This window comes from Vidua macroura, chromosome 1 (assembly GCF_024509145.1).
Source record: "Vidua macroura isolate BioBank_ID:100142 chromosome 1, ASM2450914v1, whole genome shotgun sequence".
NCBI lineage: Eukaryota > Metazoa > Chordata > Aves > Passeriformes > Viduidae > Vidua > Vidua macroura.
The window spans coordinates 32585709-32608307 of record NC_071571.1 but is presented as its reverse complement, the minus strand read 5'-3'; the positions used below and the strand labels follow the sequence as shown (position 1 = coordinate 32608307).

Below are 22599 nucleotides of genomic sequence, written 5' to 3'. Positions count from 1 at the left end.
TGTGCAATCTTCTCCCAGTGTTTTACAGCCCTTCAAGTTAGGAGACTGTGGAATTGCATGCATGAATGTTGTTTGTGCTACTTCCCTGCTCAAAGCATTTTTTTCTTTTAAACAGGAAAATTCAAGAGAGGAAGGCAGAGGTCTGGTTCACCAGGTCTCCAATGAAAGCAGACTGTCTATCGCTGACTCTCTCACAGAATTTTTTGATGCACAGGAAGTCCTGCTGTCTGCTAGTTCTTCAGAAAATGAGGTCTGAGCAAGAAGATTGACATCATTCGGATGTATTTTCTTATCTGCTTATTGACAGACAATCTTTTTGAGTGCTAACTACATCAGAAGATTGCCAGAAAATTTAAATTTTCAAAACATTTAGAAATGAATATGCCATTTATATTTATTTGTTGTCATTGTCTCTTCACTGTAAAGGGTAGCAGGTATTATGAAGTCTTACATACACAGTGAGGGAGATGGCAATTAAGTAGCTTGTATGCAGATACTGCAGACATTGTAGTCTGCCTTGACTCATTTTACAGGTGCTCAGGGAACTGCATCACAAAAATACTTATTCATACCTGTCCTTGTGGTACCTGTAGGTACCTTGAGGCTGATGTCATGCATACTGAAATTTATTAGATCTTTGTTTCCTCTCTTGGGTTTCATAAAAAACCCTGGCTTTTGATATGAGGAAAGCCTTAGTTGTGAGGCCAAGGAGAGAAAGCATGTCTCCACTCAAGTTAAAATTTCAATTATAGCCATCTCTCCCAAATTCAACTGTGTCTTCTTAGGACTTTGTAGTACTTTTCTGTAGTACTGAAAGACAGCTTAAACAGTTCAATTATACTAAAACAATAATAGCAGCTGAAAGTAATAATGTCCACATGCATTTGGGATTATTTTAATGAGTGATATATCTTGCTTATTCCCCACCCCACACTCAGGTATCAGATGATGACTCATATGTAAGTGATATCAGTGATAATGTATCAGAAGATAACCTAAGCAATGACATGGAGAATGAAAGACAAACTTTAGGTAAGTTCAGTGGGTTTTTTTATGCCATGTTTTGAGAATTTTGTTTCTTTTTGTTTGGGATATTTTTTTCTTCTTTTACTAGATAATTTGATATAATGGGTTTTGAGATGTAAAAAGCCTGTGTTTTTTCTTGTATAGACGTAGATTGGTTTGGAACGGCAGATTCTGGCTGATCTGCTTATCTGGACACTGTTGATTAAGTAGGATGGTGGTTCTGTATCAGCAGGGAAACACCTCTTTTTTTGGCTTCTTTGATGCAACTCCCACTCTTAGTTTTTCATGGCCACAGGATTATTTCAAAGTAGTAAGGCCCAGCTGCTTTGATTTTTTAAAAAAAGTAATTTTTTTATTGTCACACAGTTTTTTCAGTCTGCAATTTAGCAACTGCATTCAGAAGTCCTGTTGTTTTAGCAGAACTCAGTGTTTAAAGGAACATGAGAATAATTACTCCCTGGCAGCTCTGGTGCATGACCATAAGAATTTCTTTCTTGCATGTGTATTAATCATGATAGTGTTGTTAGTACCTATGCTAATTTGTCCTTCTAAAAAAAGGAGAATTGGTAGCTACAACCTAATTGGTTTTGTGCCTTCAACTCATTTCAGCTAACCACAATGTTCTTCCCAGTGTAACAATATATTTTTATTTTCAAAAATGCTGAACGGTGATTTCTCACTAGCAGCTGTTTCCTGATCATCTCAGAGAACCAACAGATTCCTATGAACTTGGGTAGTTTGATGTGTATTCTGTAACAGTTCAAAAGGAAGAATTTTTAATTTTTTCCTTTAAGATAGGAAGGTGTCAGAGTCCAGGACATCCCTCTGGCTGCCCTGGCTGTCTTGAGACCCTGGCAGGGGACTCAGAGACCTTGGCAAGAAGTCAAAAACACCTGTGACTTCAATTTTAGCCCGTGAGAAAATTTGCCAACTCTGTATGAGGAATTACAAGCCACAAGGGTTTGAGTAATGCAGTAGCTGAATTGACACAGGGTGAAAAAGTAGAATTTTGGGGGTTTTAGAATGTGATTCAGGGGTACAAGATGGAGGGATTTGGGCATGTCCTGTCCTTCTTCTTGTCCTCCATGTCTTGGTGTGATTGTGACACTTTTCTATTGGTTTAAAGTAGAGACACGCTGTCTAACATAGATGATAGATATTGGCACATTGTTATAAATACAATACACGTAATTTCTTGTATAAAATGTAAATGCCGCCCGAGGCGACATGCAGAATGCCATGGCCTCCTTGCTAGACAGAGCTTGGCAGGTCAGAGAAAGATTGTTATAGATAAGGAAAAATAAACAACCTTGAGAAGCTGATCCTACACATTCCAACTCCTTCTTTGGCTGCACAAGCTAGGAAACAGGACTTTTACAATCTTGGGGTCTTCCTGACACACAGAGACACCGCAGACCCTGAGAGGAAGGAATACAAATGAATTTATTTCATTATCTGGACCTTAGAAAGCTGTATTAATGTGGCAGTTCATCTTTTTTTAACAAAGACTGTCAGTGAAACTTTTCAGTATTAGAAGCACCTCTGCATGCTTCTGGTACCTGCTATTTCTGTGCTTTGGGCAGCCTGCCACTGCCATTAATAGAAAAGTGGCTGTCGTTTTCCTACAGGGCTTTAGCTGCACCATAAATTGTGGGATTATGACAAAATCCTCTGGCCACTGTAATGTAGAAGGTCAGATCAGATGTTGATAATGGTCCCGTTTGACTTCAAAAGTCATTGACTCTAACTGGAGGTCAGATGTCTAAACCTCCTGTGGCATTCATCCTGTCTGTCACGGCTCTTACAAACCAGAACTGGCTGGGCCTTTCTGTAATGGAGACTAGGCAAAATGGACTGGTCCAGAATATGTAAAGGAGCCAATTGGTATCCTGTTTTTAATCATAAGCTGTCAAAGGACATAGCCAAATCCCATTTCTGGGAGCTCTTTTAAACACGGATAAGTTTTTAGCATTTACCTAATTCCTGAGTTATCTAAGGGAACATCCTTCTTTTTGGCCTCTTCTGATATTAAATAAATTCTTTCAATAGGGAATTATAGAAATCAGCTCCTTAACTCTCAACAGCATAATTGTTTCAGATATATTTTTGGACTCGCAGTGCCCATGCCATTTTTAAGCAAAAAGAAAGATACAGACAAGGGGCTGCAAATAGTTCACCTGACCTTGTTAGAGTAACTCAGTCATATAAGGAATTACGACTTCTAGTTTGCCAGTGGCAGGAAAGATGGAAACTCCTTCCTCAAAACTCTGAGGATACTGATTACCCTTTAAATGTTCCACGTGAGGCATGGCAGGCATGGGGAAGTTTGTCCTTGTGGTCACCTGTCACTGCTGTAAGCACTGCTGATGCTGTGCTTATGTCAGTGCCAGAGAAGAGGAAGTACTGGTTAAGTGCATTTAAGGGCAGGGGTTCTTCAAGCATGTGTAGCACAGAAAGAGATGGAAGGAATTAAACCCCAGTGTGGGTTTAATTCCTTCGAGACAGAGCTGTGTGAGGAAAGCCAGAAAAGGACAGAGGGGTTGACAGACTGAGGCTATGCCTGAGAGTCTCCAAATAGTAACTGATCCTAAGGCAGGAGCTTCCTAGGCACTCCTGAGGATGTGGAAAGATAAAATATGTTCTTGTAGTGGCAAACACATTCCTCTCTGAAACAAAAGTGATATACAGCTACGCAATATAATCACTTGAGACTAGTGCCTGTTGTGGAAGCTTGTAGCTCTATTTGGATTTTGCTACAAATCGTGCCATGGCACACTTAGAGCTATTTATCCTGTTCTAATTGCTTTGATATAGGAACACAGACTTCAGATATTCATGTCAAGGACCCTTCACTTGAGTCTTTTTTTTTTTTTTTTCCATCTTCAGCAAACCCATAGCTCTAAAGTTGCTTCAGCTTTTCCATCCTTAAAACATGTCAGTTCTCCATCAATATATGGGCATATCTCAAAGTAACATCGCTAAGTTTAAATGCTATGGGGAGCAATGTGGAAAAGCCTGAATGTAAATTCGTGGTACAGTAGGTGGTAGGAGTATGCAAAGAAGTAGGAAAAGATCAGTAGGAGTAGTTATTATCCTTGCATCTGTAAGTTATATCTTGCCTTCTGGGAAGTGTCAACTTAATTGAAGCTCTGTCAAGGAAGGAGGTTTTATGTCCCCTAAACAGATAGGAATCCATCTCTCTTACAAATAAAATAATTATAACATTTACTCTTTCAAATTCAGTGGAAAGTCTGAGCCTTTTCTTACGGATTTTAAGGGAAAAGAAGGTAATTTTTATGCATCTCTTGTACTTGGCATTTTACTTCCGTTAATGTATATAAAATGTGATTCTTAATTTTGTCATTTTTATAACAGGCTATGAACAAACCACAAGTGAAATACTAAGTGATTCGTGGGTGGAAGGAAGTTTTGACAGAAGGAAAGATGGTTGCATTTTAATGTATGTTTGCAAAGGGGGATGAAACTAAGAAAATGTAAATTTAATTGTTCCGCCACTTCCTTCCTTTTCAGATTGTATTTCTGAAAGCGGAATTGGATGCAATTCTAAACGGAGAACATGTTTACCAGCTCCATGTCCTAACACAAGTAACATCAGCCTGTGGAATATCCTGAGGAATAACATAGGGAAGGATCTCTCCAAAGTGGCCATGCCCGTTGAGTTGAACGAGCCACTGAACACCCTGCAGCGCCTCTGCGAGGAGCTGGAGTACAGCGAGCTCCTGGATAAAGCAGCGCACACACCAAACCCCTTCGAGCGGATGGTAAATACCTGATTCCAAGTACTCAGGAACATTCAACAGAATTAGAATAGAGTAAGCATGAAAGCAGGGCTGAAGTGAAGATGTTCTATTCCATTGTTTTGTTTCTCTCAGCTGAGAGGCAAAGTCTCCAAATGTCTGTACATACTCACATAGCCATTATTTTTGACTCTTCTGTTCCATTTCTATTGCTTTTTCAGGAGGGCTCTCTCTCCTCAAGTACCTTGCTGTTCTGCAAGTTTAGACAAAAAAGGAGCTTATTTCTGTTTTGCAGCTCTTGCTCTCCAATATTAAAAATTTACATCAAAAAGGGAGGAGGGGATTAAACTTAGATAGTTCCCTCTCAAAGATGAAAGCTACAATAGATCTTTTTCAAGGGTGTCTGATGGGGTAACACATTTCTTCATAGAGTTCCTGGGTCTTCCAGCCCTACATGACTGTGATATCTTTGTATTAACTAAATAAGCTCCATGTTTCTTATTAATTGGTTTTCTGAAGTTTTTGTGTTTATCCAAAATGTTCAGGATCTCAAAACCAGGCTGTATGCTAGGTACAATAATGATGTCATCCTTTTCGAGTGCAGAACCCTGAATTCTGCATTTGGCAAAAGAACAAGAGAGAAATGCATTTGTTGTTCTGCTTCCAGGTGTACAAGAGCTAATTAATATGTAAGCCCATAAATAAAGGATTAGAAGCTCCCTAAATTCTCTTAAATGGAAGATACATATTTTCCCACAAACTGAATTTAGCCTTTTCAACTCAGTGTATCTTATCTCAAAATGAGCTTATTAATGAGAGTAGGTAGTCATGTTATAAATACTAATTGAAAAGTCTCTTTCCTCATTCTGACATTTTCAAGGGTTGCAATTTAGGGCCTATTCCCAGCGTGTGGTCATTCACTGGGGGGTTTAGTCCATAGCTTTTTTTTGTTCTCTTGAGAACATATGCTAAAAGGAAAAGGAAATGAGCAGTAGTTGTTCAAAAGGGAGGGAAAAGAAGCCTTTCCCCTCCTCCCCACACCCAAGCATCTGGAAATTACCTCAAGACTGGTGTATTCTTTGCCTTTGAGAAATTCCTGAAGTAAAATTTAATGCTAGCTGTTGCATAGTAATTGCAATAGTTCATTGCAATCCACTGAGCCTATCCTCAGTGGAGTTGTTTTCTGAAACTGTGAAAAGAGAGTATCTACACTTTCACAAGATGGGAAAAAGGGAATGAAAAGAGGGGAAAAAAAGTGTTACAAGAGACTTGAATCAAACAGCCCTGAATTCTAATTCCTCATGTTATGCTTGAGTTGACTGCAAAAATTTGGAAGGGCTACCTGTGTGTCAGTCATGATCAACAGTTTCATGATTAGGTAATAGCACCCAGTAGACAAAAAGCAATTTAAGTCAAATGGCATTAGAAAGAGCAAAGTTGGTGAAAACTGATTCAGTACTTCCTGTGCCATCTTTATGAAAAAGATAGTTGGTACATTTATGGAGTCACAGATGGAACTATAAAAACCAATTATATTAAATTTAACAGTGATTTTTAAGGTTACTTCTCTGAACTGTGTTGCAGAATGCTAAACTGTTTCAAACACTTTTCAGAAATGCTATTTTCAGTTGATGAAATTTGCAGTATCTGTATCTGACCCTAACGATCTATCCCTGACCTATTGAATGACTCTGAAAATTGAATAATCCTCTAATGTGTGAACTGGGGCTGAGCATGCAGGAGGCGTGCATGTTTGTAGCCTGCAAATGAAGGGGAAAATACAGAATCAGGATAAAGCTTGCTTTTTTTTTTTTTTTTTTTTTTTTTTTTTTTTTTTTTTTTTTTTTTTTTGTGTCTGTTGTAAATTAATTAATCTAAGTCCCAAATATATACTTCCCAGGTGTACATAGCTGCCTTTGCAGTCTCTGCCTATGCATCCAGTTACTACCGAGCTGGAAGTAAGCCATTTAATCCTGTGCTTGGAGAAACCTATGAATGCATTCGTGAAGATAAGGGTTTCCAGTTCTTTGCAGAACAGGTATTGTATGCTGCAGCCCTTAGAATTGCTACTTGATACTCTCTGCTGAATTCTAAATGTGTGGCTGGAATTCTCTAGAATTACTGGCAAAATACAAGATTACTCTACATTACCTAAGCCCAGCAAAACCCAAGGGAACTTGCTGAATTATAAACAAAGGGAATTGTTTTTTGAGGAAAGTCTGCTATGTCTGGCATAGAACATCACCACAAGCAGCTGACACTGGAGGAGCAAAGGCTGGCAGACTGCCTACTCCAGTAACAAGATAACAGGCTTGAGGAGAGTGCAATTCCCCATGCTGAAATCTGATCACAACTGCAACAAAAGTTTATATTCTTGTCATTTTCTTTTGCATGTGATCATTAAAAATACTGTATCTTCAGCTGTTTAATGTCTTCTTTGACTCACATGAGGGATACATTTGTTATAAATCAACCACAAGTATTTCTAATGGCACCATGAATATTTCTGCTTCCTGTCCAAATACTTTGTAGGCTAAGCCTTTCAAATTTGCAACCACAACTGAGTAGGTGAAGGTAGCATATCATGGTCTGAGTGTTTATGAAGATAATGCCCCAGTAGGAGAATAATTATTAAGTATGGATGAAAAATACTAAATTTAAACCAGCCATGCTACCAAAATTGCTCAACTTGAAATGTATGTTAAAAAGAGATAAAATTCAAATATCTGGTGCCTAGCAAAGTAAGAATGACTGAAAGCTGTCTTATTCTGTCTAGATATAACAAAAAAAAAAAAACAAAAAGTGCAAGTAGGCAAAGTTGTGCAACCTAGAAATTTGCTCAGAGAAAGACTTCTAGGAGGCTTCCTTTAGGAAATGAAATGTGAAGGTCCAGCATTTTGCACATTATGTTTTAGAATTGGCAAAAAGGAATGTTATGTGATCTTTCCTTAGTCTCAGGAAATGTCACAGGCAAGAGTAAAAATAAGGAGGGGAAGAAAACCCAACAGAAAGTAATACAGTCAAAACAAGAATCAAATTTGAAGTTCATGTATCTGGTTAATCACTGTGCTACTTCAGTACTAAAATGATGTGTATAAAGCACTCTAAGTACCAGCACAGCATGAAATTTGAGTAACAAAGTGGCAAATAAAGGTTAGCAATGAGTTTAATGTTACACTGAATTAAAGGAAGATATTTTCACTTGAATATTGGGTAAACGAGTACAAAGGCTAGTTTTTATAAAGAAGAATTTTACTACATGAACGGGCTTGTGCTATTAACAACTGTTGTTCTAATATGAGAAATAAGTGAGATGAGTTTAGAGTGGTAAAGTTACTGTAAGAATATGGGGTGGGGAAATATTAGGAACAGAGGGGAGTATGGGAAGAAAGAAATTTAATGCAGTTTGCAAGCATTAAATGTTTCTCTTCACATCAGGAACAGTGGCTTATTGCTTGCCACAAGCATTTTGATGCTTACGCCAGATACCTTGTTAATGCAGGCAGAATGTAATGGGATAGACTCGCAGAAGATACAAAAGTAACAAAGATTCTGTTAAACCACTAGAGGGAGTTTAGAATAACTCCTGTTAGCACTATGACCTTACTCTGGAATTATAACAGTTTAAGTGAGAGCTAAGTTTAACCCATGCATTATAGAGACATCTGGGGTTAATCTGGGTACAGTATGTAAGAGAGAGAGACAGTGTTGCTCTTGCTGGATTAGGCCATAGCTGAAAATAATTAGTACTTCTTGGGGTTTTTTTTTTGTTTGTTTGTTTGTGGTTTCTTTTGGTTTTTTTTTTTTTAAACCAAGTAGAGTATGTTCAATAAATAACTGGATGCCTGTGGGAAAAAATGCTCAGTAAGAGATTTGTGAAATGAGTAATTTAAAAAAAGGAAAAGTTTATTTGAACCATATAGATGGTTAAGAAATTAAATTCATAGTGGAAAATAGCAATTTGACTTGAAAATAAAGCTGCCCAAAGAACAGCAGGCATTACACATCTTAAGAACTGGTCCTGGTCAGTTGTTAGTTGTGTTAACCCAGAAGGGAGAATTCAAGTCGAGGAGGAGTGGCTGCTTACACTTCGTGCTTTTTTTATTTACTGTTGCATTTTAATAGTCTGAATTGTTTGTTTGCTCACAGTCCTTGCTTTGCTAGTTTGGTGGTTGCCCTAATTCCTGCACATGCTATTGCCCAAAGCTGATAAAATGCAGTGCATGTGGTTAGAGTTTCACACTAAAAACACCTGGTGTGTCACTGCTGCAGTAGTAGGGATTGCCGGATGGAATTTCCTGGCTTGATTTCTTCACTCCTGGCCCACTTAGAGAGGCTGATCACTACCTCCTCCCTCATACTCAGTGTTCTGTGGTTATTCACTGTACAGAAGCTTTTGGCCCGTTGTGCTTTTGGTTTTTTGAAAATTTTTGTCTGTGCACTCGAAGTGTGGTTTTTGTTAATCTGCTAAGAGGACCTAAGGGATCACCTTAGAGACAATGTACAAAGTATATAGCTAGCTTTTCACTCGAACAAAATCTCAGGCCATTTAAAATAAATGTTTCCCATTTCTTTCAAGGTTTCTTAAGTCTGAGAACCTTTATTAATCTCACTGCCTCCCCCTTCAGGACACAACTGCAAAGTGAAAACTAATGTTCAAATTGTAAATGCCATATGGGAATGAAGGAGAAAACAAAACAAAATAAGCCAAACCAAAATGACTGTTCAAGTGTTCATATGTTAATCTTTCTTCCCCCTCTCCTTTCATGTCTTGCTATTAGGTCAGCCATCACCCACCTATTTCTGCATGCCATGCTGAATCTGTGAATTTTGCTTTTTGGCAAGGTAACTCTTCAGTCTATCATTTACTTTTACAGTGTTCATAATGTTTTCATTGTATGTCTAATAGGAAATATCCAGAAATTAGGAAAAGTTGAAATTCCTTGCTTAAATTTTTATTAGAATGATTTAATGAAATGTTAGCCTCTACTTACTTGCATGCTTCTTACGTGGATCTTCTGCTATTATAAAAATTCTCAAGAGATTTTGCTTTGTTTGGATTTTTTTCGTGTAAGATTAATCATTATTTTCATGTACAAATATCTGCTCTTCTTTAAAATCAGGTTTGTTTGGGGTTTTGGGGGGGATGTTGGTCTTTAGTAAAGAAGAATTGTACTTCAAGCTATTTATAAAACAAACAAGCTCGAAGACAGCATGAAAACACTACAAGTTAAAACCTGAACCTTGGCAAATCTTGTAAACCTGTTCTGAAAGCAATTTTCAAAAATGAGCATAACAGCAAGGATAAATACATTTACCTTCTCTTTCTCTACTGGTATTATTACAGTATGTAAGATTTTGTGCCATTTGACTACTGCTTTTTTCAAAAGATGTGTGTTGGAGCTTTGTCTGCTGTGTATTGCTAGTGAAGGTGTCAGCCAGTAAGAGCACCTGTGTGATTAGATAATTCTGGAGTGTACACAAAACATAACTATGCCTTTTAACTCACTTAAAATCTGTCACCCCAGGGGTTTGTCAAATCACAATGTGGCCATATTGTAATCTTTTTTTTTTTTCCTGATTGGATATGCTGATTTGATTACAGTTATTACAGATGGAACCATACTGAACAGATATTGAAACCCATTAGTCTGGGTTTTATTATTCTATGTAATTCTTTGCTTTGTAAACAAATACGGGGACACAAGAATCCTTTTGTTCATAGCCCAAAAGGGAAGATGACCAAAAATTTGTTCAGTAACTTGAACACTGTATAAAGACCAGATAGCAGCCTGTCTTAATAAAAATAGATGAGACTGATTTGTTTAACAAATCTTGACAACTGTTATCATTCAAATATTTTAACCCTTCCATTTAGAGAATGAAGTTTTTCTAATGAGAGCTGAGAATCTGATTAATGTGGGAGTCTAAGATTTGGTCTAGATGAGCACAGGACATTCAATCAGGGTGCAGCAGGGCTTGGGGATTTTTGTTTCTTTTGTTTTTAAATATGGCTAGCTGAGCTTATGGGAGGGCTAGACAAGGATATTTTTTCCATTGTAAAGGCAATTTTTAAATGCTGCTGACCTCTTGTAATGACACTGTATTAACTTACATGGAAAGATTAACACCAATTTAATCATAAAGGCAGTGAGTTCAGTTCTGTCTGTGTGCAAAGACCTTTTCACTTACTATGTCACCTTCTCAGCTGAAAAGGAGACAGCAACATTGCCAGGGTAGTGCTGTCATCCCACCAGACACTGACCTTAGTTCATGTGTTCCATCACCAAGACATCTCCCGATCACGTCTCGTGAACTGAAGATGGGCTCTCACAAGGACCGATGGTTTGGAAATAGCTTTCCATGACTTATGAAGCTGGCTCTGCTTTTGCAGAGGAGTGTTGACACATGAGCAGTGGAAATGAAGGACATTTCAGCTATTCCAGCATCTGTGCCTGAATTAGTGTGAGCATAGCTTTGAAATAACACTTTGCTTTTTCTCTTCTGTCCTAAAATTATTGCGTGATCAAGTTGCACCCCGGCTCTCAAGGTGTTTCCCACATGCTGATCTCTGTGGGACAGCTTTGCCATTTATGAGAGCATAGAATTTGGCACAATCTGGTAATGCATTTTAACTGTTAAACTCGGTAGGGTGTGTCTTTGCCTTTTCTCTTCCATTCCACTGCAGAAGAGAGAAAGCCAGGACAGAATTTGCCTCAACATCATCATACTGGAAGTAGCTTTGGAGCACTTGTGCAGTGTAGGAATCATAACAGAATCACTGTCACTGAAGATGCTGACCCAGCACTAGACTTCAAAACCAAAAAATGCAAAAGGTCCTTTTCTCACATGATAAAAAAGTAACTTTCTTGCATGCAGAATCCTGCCTTATATCCCAATCTAGTCTTTTCAATGATAGGCAGCTCAGTGTGGCTCACTCCTCACTTACACATACATACTCAGGAGATACCCAAGTAAAAATGTCTTAGTTGTGGTTTGAGCATCCATCTCACAACCAGTGTAAAAGTTTCCCCCCAGAACTGCACAGGAAATAGTGTTTTGTTTTCCTTCTGTTAGAACTAGCATATTTTTGAGACTAGAGTTGAATTTTCCCCTCTTTTTCAGGTTGGGCAGGGAATGGAGTTCCTAGAGTCTAAAATAGGAAGGGTACTATTCCCCTGAGCTCTGAAGTCACCATGAAAGTTACTGCCTGATTATCTAGCCCAATTTAACTGTACACACCTTTTGCCATGCTCCTCTGTTTCTTTCTCTTCCAGGTACTTATGCTCAATAAATTTGGCTAAACTTGCATTGAGTTTTCTTTTTTTTTTATATTTTTGAAGAAAAGGCATGAGACTTGGACAGTCTTTCTGTGATTCAAACAAGATTTCAAAAGACCAGTTAAACTTACAGAGGGAGCTGGACCAAAACCCTCTGCCATTTTGTGCCCTTTGAAACCTTCTTTAGCCTCTTGACTGTGGATGTTCTTGTTATATTTTTGTATTTGAAATTCTGCTTTTGTTTTTGAAAATGTCTGCATTCATTCACTAGCAACTGAATTGCAAATGAATATATGCTGCCTATAGCTTATTCAAATTTCTTTCTTTTGAAAAAGTTTTTGAGAGGACTGTTAAACATCTGTTACTTTGCTAATTAAATAACCAATATTATGATGAAAATCAAACAAAGGAAACAGCAACAAAACCAAACCCACCAACAACTATTTGAAGGTCCCACAACAATCTTTGAACACTACTGTTGCACTTTGTTATTTTGAATTTCTTGAAAATAAAGTAGAGCCCAGAAACAGCCTGATTCACCTACCTGTGACTCAACCTGTCTTTTTTTACTCCTTGTTCCAGATGTCAGATGGAAAAACAAATTCTGGGGGAAGTCCATGGAGATTGTTCCAGTTGGCACAACACACGTAACTCTTCCAGCGTAAGTGCTGCTGTTGGGCACTGCTGTTCATGCACAGGCACAGATGCTTGCACACACTGGAGCCACATTCGTTCAGAGGACAGCGAGCTCTGCTCTGCCCTTTGGAAGGACTGGTGGCTGTGATTTCATTTAAAGAGAAAAGGGGAGGAAGAAAGACCCTGCCAAACCAAAACCAGAAGCATAAATCAGAAGCACTGACACTTTGAAAAGTTATGCAAAACAAACATTGAAAAAAAACCCCATCACTCCTGTGTATCTTGAAAAAAGAACAGTTGGTATTTTCACACTTCAGTTGAATTTCAACCTTAATGTATTCTAAACTCACAGGGAAAAACTATAGGGTAAAGGAAGCTATGAATTCTTTTGCTTGAGTATGGGTTTGGGGGAAAAGGTGGTGGTGTTCTTGTCTTTTTTGACTATATTTGTAGGGACCCTGACACCATGGGGTGTTCTGGGCTGTAGACAAGACCAACAATGACCATCACTGTAGAAATAATTACTGTAAATGATAAGTAGAACCAGTTACTGGTGTTCATTATCCAAGGAAGCAGCCACTGTAGTGAAGTGTTGAGTATAGTTGGTTTGTTTCCTATTGTTTTTTTAAATAAAAATCTGCAGTGTTTCAAGGCAGGCTTGTCAGAGTGCCCATTATTGATGAGCAATTAAAATCCCTTAAAATTTGGCCTATATCCATCATGTTTGCAGAACCAGAGGTCTAAAGGTTGAGTATTGTTCCAATTAAATCTGTTTTCCAGTGAGAGAGTACAAAATTAATTAATCTGCCATCTGAAAAAAGAAAACCCAAAGAAGTCAAGAACCTAGTACTCATCAAATCAAGCATGCCTTTTTTTTTTTTTAAGTGGATAAAATTTTAGTCTAGTAAGATAATATCCAAAAGGTAATGTATAAACTGTGTTATGTTCATAGCACCTGCCCTAAGCTTTGACATGTAAGGTTTCTGGGATGTGAATAAGTGCTCAGAGCCAAAATAATTAATTTATATTATGGCCTATGATGGGCTGATGAACTGGGAAGCAATCTGTTTCATATGTGATCTCCATGTGCTGGTTTGTATCCCTGTGTATTTGATACAGAATTAGGTACAAAAAAGGTGCCAAGGCTATAGGGAAAAATGAAACATTAGTATTAAGGTTCATTTTGAAACAAATAGATATTTTTAGCATTTATGATAACATATGACATGCATAGGTAAGGGCAGAAAGACAAGTTACTGTGAGAGAAAATGGCTGCATTTCTCCAAAGTGTCCTTGTGTGTGCCCTTAGAAAGCAGCAAGTGAAAGCAAGTAATTAGGGGGAAGTAGGGAAAGAAGCTAATAACTTCACAGGATGTGTGTGAGGCACTTGCTGTGGGGAAACTGGTGCTTTGTAAGTTTGTTTTACCTTACCTGTAGTGAGTTGGCCATCCATACCCAGAACAAATTGTAGAATACATGTCTTCATGAGACTTCCCTTTCCTTGATGCTTTATAAAGCTGTTTTTTAAGAGCATCTACTTCTTTCATAAAAGGTAAAATGTTGTATTCCCTATTGGTATTTGTATATAATACCCTGTTTGGTATTATCTCTCCCTATCTATGTGCAACTACATCTTGAACTTCCTGATGAGAACTTTGCTCTTGCCTAAAGCACACATATTAGGCTCAGCCTTGAGAGCTTGAGCCAAGCTTATTCCTCTCAGTACATGTTCGGATCACTCTGGTGGTCCATGTCCTTGTGTTCTCCATTGTCACTGTGTTACAAGCTTGGAATGGGAATCTCAGACTATAGAAGACACCAGAATTATTACTTATGGAAAATTAAAACTGGTTAGAAGGGCAAGTAAATTGAGAGAAAACTGAATTCAAGACCAAAATATATAGCAGAAGTGAAAAGGATTTTCTGGGAGGTGGAATTTTGTCATAGGGTTTGTTTTTTAGAAGGTTTGGAACAAGCAGATGAAGCATTCTAGTAAAAAAGAAAAAAGTTTTATTTGGTTTCTCTAATCAAGTTATCTGCAATTTCTTTTCCCTCAAGTTTGAGCTCACTTGAACATCGCATGAGAATTTTCTTGTGTGTATTTTTCCTTACAGTTTTAAAGACCATTTTGCATGGAACAAGGTGACGTCCTGCATCCATAACATCTTAAGTGGGCAAAGATGGATTGAACACTATGGAGAGATCATCATAAAAAATCTTAATGATGACACGTGCCACTGCAAACTGACTTTCATAAAGGTAACCACAGCAATGTTGGCACTGCCTTTTCTAACAGGCACAGCAGTGGGAGGATGTTCTCTGTGAAGCTCAGTACTTCTGTTTAAAAGCTGTAATTACCTGTGATTCCTTGAAAACTGTAATTTTGAAGGAAATGCCACTCACTAGACAAAAAAGAGAAGCAACAGTTTTCTTGAGTGATTCCACTGGAAATTGAGGAATTATGGGGAAAGGAATATCATGGAAAACCTACTCTGGGTTTGATGAGAAACATAGGCACAAGGTGGCTACTGACAGTGGTTCACCCACATGCCTCCTATGAGCCCACTGGCACATGCTGTGGTCATTTAGCAGCTGTAGGACCAGTGCTTACGCAGGCTGTTTCTCCTGATGCTCTTTTCTAGCCCTTTGCAGGTACTCAGAGGAGTTTAAGTAAGAGGCTGTGGTGTTACTCAAAGCTTTTGCTTCAGTACAAGTACAATATATATGACTTCTTTGGGAATTGTCCTTATAACAAAATTAAATTCAGGTTTTTGCAATAGATGACTTCATAGTAAAGGAAAATAAATGAAAATGTAAAGCAATGCCAAAATTTCTAACCTGATAAATACTTCAATAAATCATCCTAAGAGACTTACCTTAACCTGCATTTTCTGTACCTGATTGATGGAGAAAGGCTCTGCTGGACATAGAACAGGCCATACAGATACAAGGGATACAGTACTTCAGTGTACTTATGCAGCATGGCATGCTCCCAAGCAAGTTTGGGGGGTTTTTATTTGTTTTCCTGAATACTTTGTGCTTTCTAAGAAGCATTAAGGTGATTTTTTTTTTTCCAAATACATACTTGAAAGTACATTAATGTATTTTCAGAGCTGCACTGAATGTTTAAAGTTCAAATATTTAAGACTGAGAGCCTACAAATCTCACACCTTTAATATTGCAATATTGGAGATTAATGTACGAGTTCCTTCTCTTCCTCTTCTGCAATTTGGGAGAGATGTAGATAACCAAGTCAGCACCCAGGGTCAACTGTCCTTGGGCAAAATTCAGGGTCAGCTGCACTTCACCTCATACCGCCCCTAAAAAAAGGCAAACAAAATAAATACAGTTCTCAACATTAGTATCTTAAGAAGCTAACATACTAATAAGTTTGTATTTTAATGGTACTAACAGCAGCTCTTTGCCTTTGGTGTTGTAATGCACACCTAAATGAACAGTTCTCATTGCTACTGGCATGGCAAAATGGCCTGCACTTGAGCTCCTCTGCACCTTCTATCCCCTTGTTCCTTTTAATTCTAGGCAAAGTATTGGAATCCAAACGCACATGAGATTGAAGGCAGTGTCATGGATAAATCTGGGAAAGTTGTGCATCGACTCTTTGGGAAGTGGCATGAAAGTTTATACTGTGGGACAACTTCATCTTCAAACTGCATATGGAGAGCAAGTTAGTGATCAGAATTGCTCATGTACACAAAATGAGATCTTTTTGAGTATAAGCTTATTGTTTTCATATCATTATTAGGCCCCAATTTCTTGTTATTTTTCAGTAGAATATTAGATTTTTGTCAAGCATTTAAAAGCTAGATCAGGAGAACATATAATTTAAATAACATGAGAACTTAAACCCATGGCTTTCTGCATTTCATCCATTCTCCCTCATTTTCATATTCAGGCATGAAGTAAGTATTGAGGACTCTAGCAGGAAGGGGGGAAAAAAGGAATAAACTTCTACTGCTCATGCACAGAATTGTTGTTTATTTCATATGTTGAACACTGGAGGATAGCCCACAAAGCTCAGTTCTGTAATGACAGTGATAGCTGAATTTCTCCCAAGCTTGTGGGGTTTTGTCTACTGTGTTTTGAAAAAACATTATGATAATAGCATGGCCTTCAACAAAGTTGTGCTGTGATTCAGCTGAGAGAACGAAATCTGTCTTGTTGCAGTGTAATTATCAAGGGGGATGTTCTCTTTTGTTACATTATTAAAAACCTCTTGTTCCCCTAGAACTGACATTGTGGATCAGGCATAAACAAATGACTGGAGGAAGCTTGAAATTTTCTTTCTCAATATAATAGCATTTAATTGGAATTCTGAATGTACTCTCTTCTTCTGTAGATCCGATGCCTAAAGATTATGAACAGTGGTATGGATTTACACAATTTGCACTGGAGTTAAATGAACTGGACTCACAAACTAGGTCATTACTCCCATCCACTGATACACGTTTTAGGCCAGACCAAAGGTAAGACGCTTTAACTCTGAAATATTTTCCTTAAATGGTTCTTAATCTTCTGTACACTCACTTTACCCTGAACTCAGACTATTTTCTGTAGGTAACTGCAGTGTGTTTCTATTTTTACATTAATGTGCATCTGAAAAAGACATTGTAATCACTTATTGAGAGATGGTGTAATCATTATGGAAGTGTGTCTTAAAATTGCCTCTTGGATGCTTCTAGATAACTGCCTTTCCAAGGATGTTAAAACCTCAGTACTTCAGGTACTGGATGTTGAGCATACAGTATTTGAATAACTGAAAACTGAGACACTTGAAACTTCTTTCTGCAGTGAAATTTTTACTTTTGCAAGTTTCCAAGTAGAAGAATCTAATGTGACTGTGACTCTGAGTTTGTTACAAGTGTTAGTTTTCCTTAAGTGCTTTTTCATAGTGCAGTTGTCTGCAGAGGTAGCTGTTTACCTTTCAAACACTGTGAAATAGCTGCTGGAAAGATTAGATTCTTCTGGGGGCAGAAGACCAATTGTCTCATATCACTGCTGCTGCAGGTTTCTAGAAGAAGGGAATATTGAAGGAGCTGAAATGCAAAAGCAGAGGATCGAGCAGCTACAGAGAGAACGACGGAAGGTGCTAGAAGAAAACAATCTAGAGCATCAGCCTAGATTTTTCAGGTACTAGATAATAATTGGCATATACTATCATTTATTGAAATTCTTATTATAAATCTGATTTTAAATTGCCATGTGACAGACTCCATTTTTTTCCAGGGTTCCCCAATATACTTTGGGTTTGTACTTTGGTGATGTAGAATACTCCAGACTTAGTTAGAACTCACAATTATGTAATCATTTTTTATTAGTGCATCCCTGAATTTTTTTTTTTTGCCTTGATTGCAATTGATATTTGGTCTACATTTGAATTTGCCCAAGTGAATGTAGCACCTTTGATTCTTTGAAGCAAGCTGAAGTAGCTGGACTTAGCTCAATTGCCTCTGCTGAAGGTCTGCTGAATTCAGTGGGATTGCCTGGTGTGGAAATGTGCAGAGTTGGGGCCTTTCACTTCCAGGACTATTTTTGAACATGTTTCCCCTATTTTATGGGGAGAGAATTATTGTTCTGACGGCACTTTATCTCTTGCTGTTGTACATCAGTTAAATGGGAGACTTGAGACATCAAAAGACAAAAAGGAATGCTGGTGAGGATGTGGTCTTTTGCCCTCCAGCTTCTCTGTTCTCCTGCAGTGAAAGAGTTGGAGCCAAGATGAATGTTGTATGAGCCTATTAGCAGATCTGGGATCCTATTTTTTCTGGATATATCTATACTGTACTTCTGAGGAACACTGGAATGTTTTAAAGAGGTGCAAAAGGGAATGGCTTAGACTACTACATCTCTGACAAGCTGGTGAACTAACTCATCACATGCCAATCACACCTACTAAAGGGAAGGTGGATAGAGGCAAAGTCTAATACTTTGCGATTGTATATTCACAATGAGAATTGTGAATAAGAATGAGGATTTGAATCCTTACAATGAGGATTTGAAAGCTGAGATTTATCCTGTAGATTTAAATGGCAGAATAAAGAATTTAATTATTATATCGCAGAAGTATTAGAGCAGATAGGAGTTAATGCATTTGTCTCTTCAATAGTGAAGCTCTCTGGTGAACATTAGATTGAGATGCCTCTCCATGGCCCAGTGCAGACACACCAAGCTATACTGCCTTGTTTGCAGGATGCAATGAGCTGCACTGCTCCTGGTTTGTGGGCTGGATTTGGTATCTGTGCATGGTGCTACACTGCATTACGCAGCATATGGATGGAAAATATAAGCTAACATTTGTTTAATCTTTGATAGGAAATCCAGCGATGACTCCTGGGTGAGCAATGGAACCTACATGGACCTTAGGAAAGAACCTGGTTTTTCCAAACTGGACAATCCTGTCCTCTGGTGAAAGAGGAGCTAAGTGAAGATATTCTGTGCTGTATTTTTCGATCTGATTTAAAAGACATATATATAAAAGATAACTATATATCTATATATACACACCTATATATACACACACATACAGAATGTGTGTGGTGTACACATATGTGCAAATGTGCATATCTCCAGAATCATGCTTAATTTAGAATCTGATAATTCTTTTGTTTCCTTTATTCAACTATTGCAGTGATTGTTTGAATGTATAAATATCCTAACTTCCTTTTATAAAATATTTAATAAATAGTACTGAATGTTAACAGATGGAAAAGAGAGGAGCTTTTACACTACTTTTTCAATGTGTAATAACGTCAGTTCTGAGTTAAATTATGCCTTACTGAATTCCATTGGAGACAGTAGCATCAGCATCTGCTAGCTGTGCTGAGGAAGAGTGCAAGCCTTAGTAACTCAAACTGTAGGTAGGCTTCCACAGTGCAACAAGTAGTTCAGCTCTCTCTGGGCTGGTATAAATTGCTAAAACAGATTATCAGCTGGTGCTGGAATCTTGACTGACCTTTTGCTGTCTGTAGGAAAGATTTAAGTAAGCTTTTGTATCTTTCTTCTTAGCTTTATGGAAGAGGTAGTTCTGAGCTTACATCGGTGGTTCTATTGCCTTATACGTAAACTGTACCCAGTTAAATGTAGTGCTAGAAAGTCAGGAATCGCCAAAATTTTCCACTGGGAAAAATTTTCACTTCAAATTTATAGCCCCCAACAGGGCAAGAAGAGGAGATCATTTGTATATACTGCTTGAGCACTGACTAGATGCAGAAGCTCTCTCTTTTTCCAATAAGTGAAATCTTATAAAAAGCACGAAATCCTGTGCTTCCATAGCTTCATTTGTTTTTATTCACTTAAAAATTGCAACAGTAAGACTTTTTAAAAAGTAAGCAAACGGATTATTTTAAGCTAGAAATTTTTCCTAGTATTTTGATATTTTCTACCTCTTAAGAAATAACATATTTAAGATCTTATATTTACAAAATTACCATCTGCCTTATGGAGAAGTATATGGAGTCTTTGATCTTCCTCTGTTTGTTTGTTAAGTTCAGATAAATATTTAAACGTCTTGCACTAAATCAATTGCATCCCTTTCCTGTAATTTTATACGTATGGTTCAATTTGTGAAGCTACTAAACCATAGGTCAGAAATTTAACAGGAAGCAAATGTAGCAGAAGCCTCACGTTTGAATGAAGATTATAGAGATGGGCAGTATTTTTAGTTTTTTCCCATCAAATCACGATGCCATAGTCATTAACAAACTAATTTGCATTCCCACATATCTGCAACCCAAGCCTGCTCCATGGTTCTTCTAACCTGCTCTGTGTGTCTGCAACTCTCTGGCAGCAATGCAGTTTTCCATGTGATAGATCTGCATGCTGTCACCACACCCTTTTCTTTTCTTTACATGCCACTGTAAAGATACAAAACAAGCCCAAATGCTGGCATGTTAAATTGGTTTATGACTGGAACAACTGGACATGGCATGGATGAAGTAGACTCCTAGGAGGACAGACTAATAGCTTAGAAAAGCTTGCACTTTACTGCAATTGTGCTGCATTATTCTAGAGAAAATCTATTAAAAATGGATCTATGTATTGTATGTAACATGAAGGAAATACTATGAAGGTTTTAAATTTTAAACAAAATCTGTGGTGTCAGATTAGATGTATATTTGAACTTTGCTTTCTATTACCTTGAAGCCTCATTGTCTCAGAGGCAGATGAATGCTTTCTCACCATTTCTCATTTTGCCCAGGATCTCTCCCTCACCATCATTTCCGTAATTTAGTACCAAAGAAGTTAGCATAATTATATCTAATTAATATGTCTTCAAAAAACTTGACTACCATGCCAGCAGCTTTAAACAAAGCAAGGTTCACACTTACATGAAGACAAAATCTGGGCTTTGATTCCAAAGGAAGTATTAAACTTTGGGGCTGCTTGGCTTTTCAAGAAAAATGAGATTCTCTTCATGCCTTGTTCCCTTCTGTCTTTTATTCTTGTATTAACTGTCAAAACCTGGCACAGAAATGAGTTGATCATTGCAATTATCCTTGCTGTTGGTAATTACAATTTATACTAAAATTAAGGTTCATTTAAAAACAAAAGAGGGTAGAGGAAATAAAATCTTTTAAGAAAAGGAGCAAAACTTGTGGAGGCTGCATTAAGCTTGCTCATTGTCATATTTGGCAGCTACTGTGATACTGCCTGATCTGACTGCTGGGTTTGTGTGTGTGGAGGGGATTCCCCTACGCAGGTATTAAACAAAACAAGTCTCATATGGGGTATTTGAGTCATGATTTTTGAGAAATCAGACTGGCAGTGCCAAGTCTGATTTCTCTAACACTCCAAACTGTCTGAAACACATGGGATGAATGACAAGAAGCATTGGGCTGAGCAGTGCCTTACATAAAAACTTCTTCATCAAAATTTCTTATCAAGAAAGTAAACTCCGGAGTTTTAGCACTGTCTCCATAAAAATGCCTGAGAATAATCCAGGGCATTTCTTAAATGCATGAAGCAAAATCATTGAACAAGTAATCGCTCCTTTTGTAAATCTATAATACACACCTCCAAACACAATGCAACCAGTTGTGAATGATCCTCTGACCCCACATTTCCAACTGCACTACAGTTTTCCCTGCTTACTTTTGTATAAAACAATTGGGTTTAGTTGTTAAACTTCTGTTGACTGTATATTAAGAAGTGGAAGAAATTTGTCTTGATGTTAGTTCTGTGTATTTCTGCATGTAAATATATTCAACATTCACAAAGCTAATATATTCTATAAAGTTATTCTTGGTAAAATATGAAATTTTGGTAGTTTTCTTCCCTGAAACTTCAGCTGTGTTAATGGGTACAAAATTTATATTAGTTTTCTGCACTATAACTAAGACAACTGTTATTCTTAATAACTGACACTGAGGGACTTTTTACCCACTATTTCTACCCTGAATTACCAAAAAGAATGTATCAGGCAACTTAACTGCTTCCTTTCATACACAGCTGTGATTCCCAAGGTGTGTAGCTCAATGGATCTTAAAATTTCCTGATGACCCTTGCCTGCTGTTATGGCTCTCTTATTTGATGACTTTATAAACACTGCTTAATACAATTTTGGAGGGAGTTTGAGAAGCACTTGTGCAGCTCTGCCTTTCTGTGTGTGTTATAAACACTGCTTAATACAATTTTGGAGGGAGTTTGAGAAGCACTTGTGCAGCTCTGCCTTTCTGTGTGTGTCTCTTCATAAAGTAAAACCCTCACTATAAACTTCCATCAAGGTGATGGAGCAGCTCAGGCCTGCTTCATTTTTCAAGTTGTAAAGTATAGAAAGAAAGAAAAATCCAGGGAAATATTATACATAAGAACAGAAACCCGCAGCTCTACTTTCAGATTTGCAGGCTTGATGCTTAGTTTCTGATTTTGTGTAAATTTGGGAT

At 37.7% G+C, this 22599-nt stretch overlaps 1 protein-coding gene across 2 annotated transcripts in view; it reads left to right on the top strand.

Annotated features, from left to right (window-relative positions):
* The window catches only part of OSBPL3 (oxysterol binding protein like 3), an 84032-nt gene extending 62077 nt beyond the window's left edge, over nucleotides 1-21955 (top strand). For both annotated transcript variants that reach the window (XM_053992119.1, XM_053992108.1), the window contains 11 exons: nucleotides 116-250; nucleotides 939-1032; nucleotides 4558-4808; nucleotides 6685-6822; nucleotides 9566-9629; nucleotides 12647-12725; nucleotides 14815-14959; nucleotides 16241-16385; nucleotides 17058-17184; nucleotides 17726-17848; nucleotides 19031-21955. In XM_053992119.1, the coding sequence (XP_053848094.1) occupies nucleotides 116-250; nucleotides 939-1032; nucleotides 4558-4808; nucleotides 6685-6822; nucleotides 9566-9629; nucleotides 12647-12725; nucleotides 14815-14959; nucleotides 16241-16385; nucleotides 17058-17184; nucleotides 17726-17848; nucleotides 19031-19127 (1398 nt within the window). In that variant the 3' untranslated portion in view covers nucleotides 19128-21955. The remainder of the gene's footprint in view (nucleotides 1-115; nucleotides 251-938; nucleotides 1033-4557; nucleotides 4809-6684; nucleotides 6823-9565; nucleotides 9630-12646; nucleotides 12726-14814; nucleotides 14960-16240; nucleotides 16386-17057; nucleotides 17185-17725; nucleotides 17849-19030) is intronic.
* The last annotated feature ends 644 nt before the right edge of the window (nucleotides 21956-22599 follow it).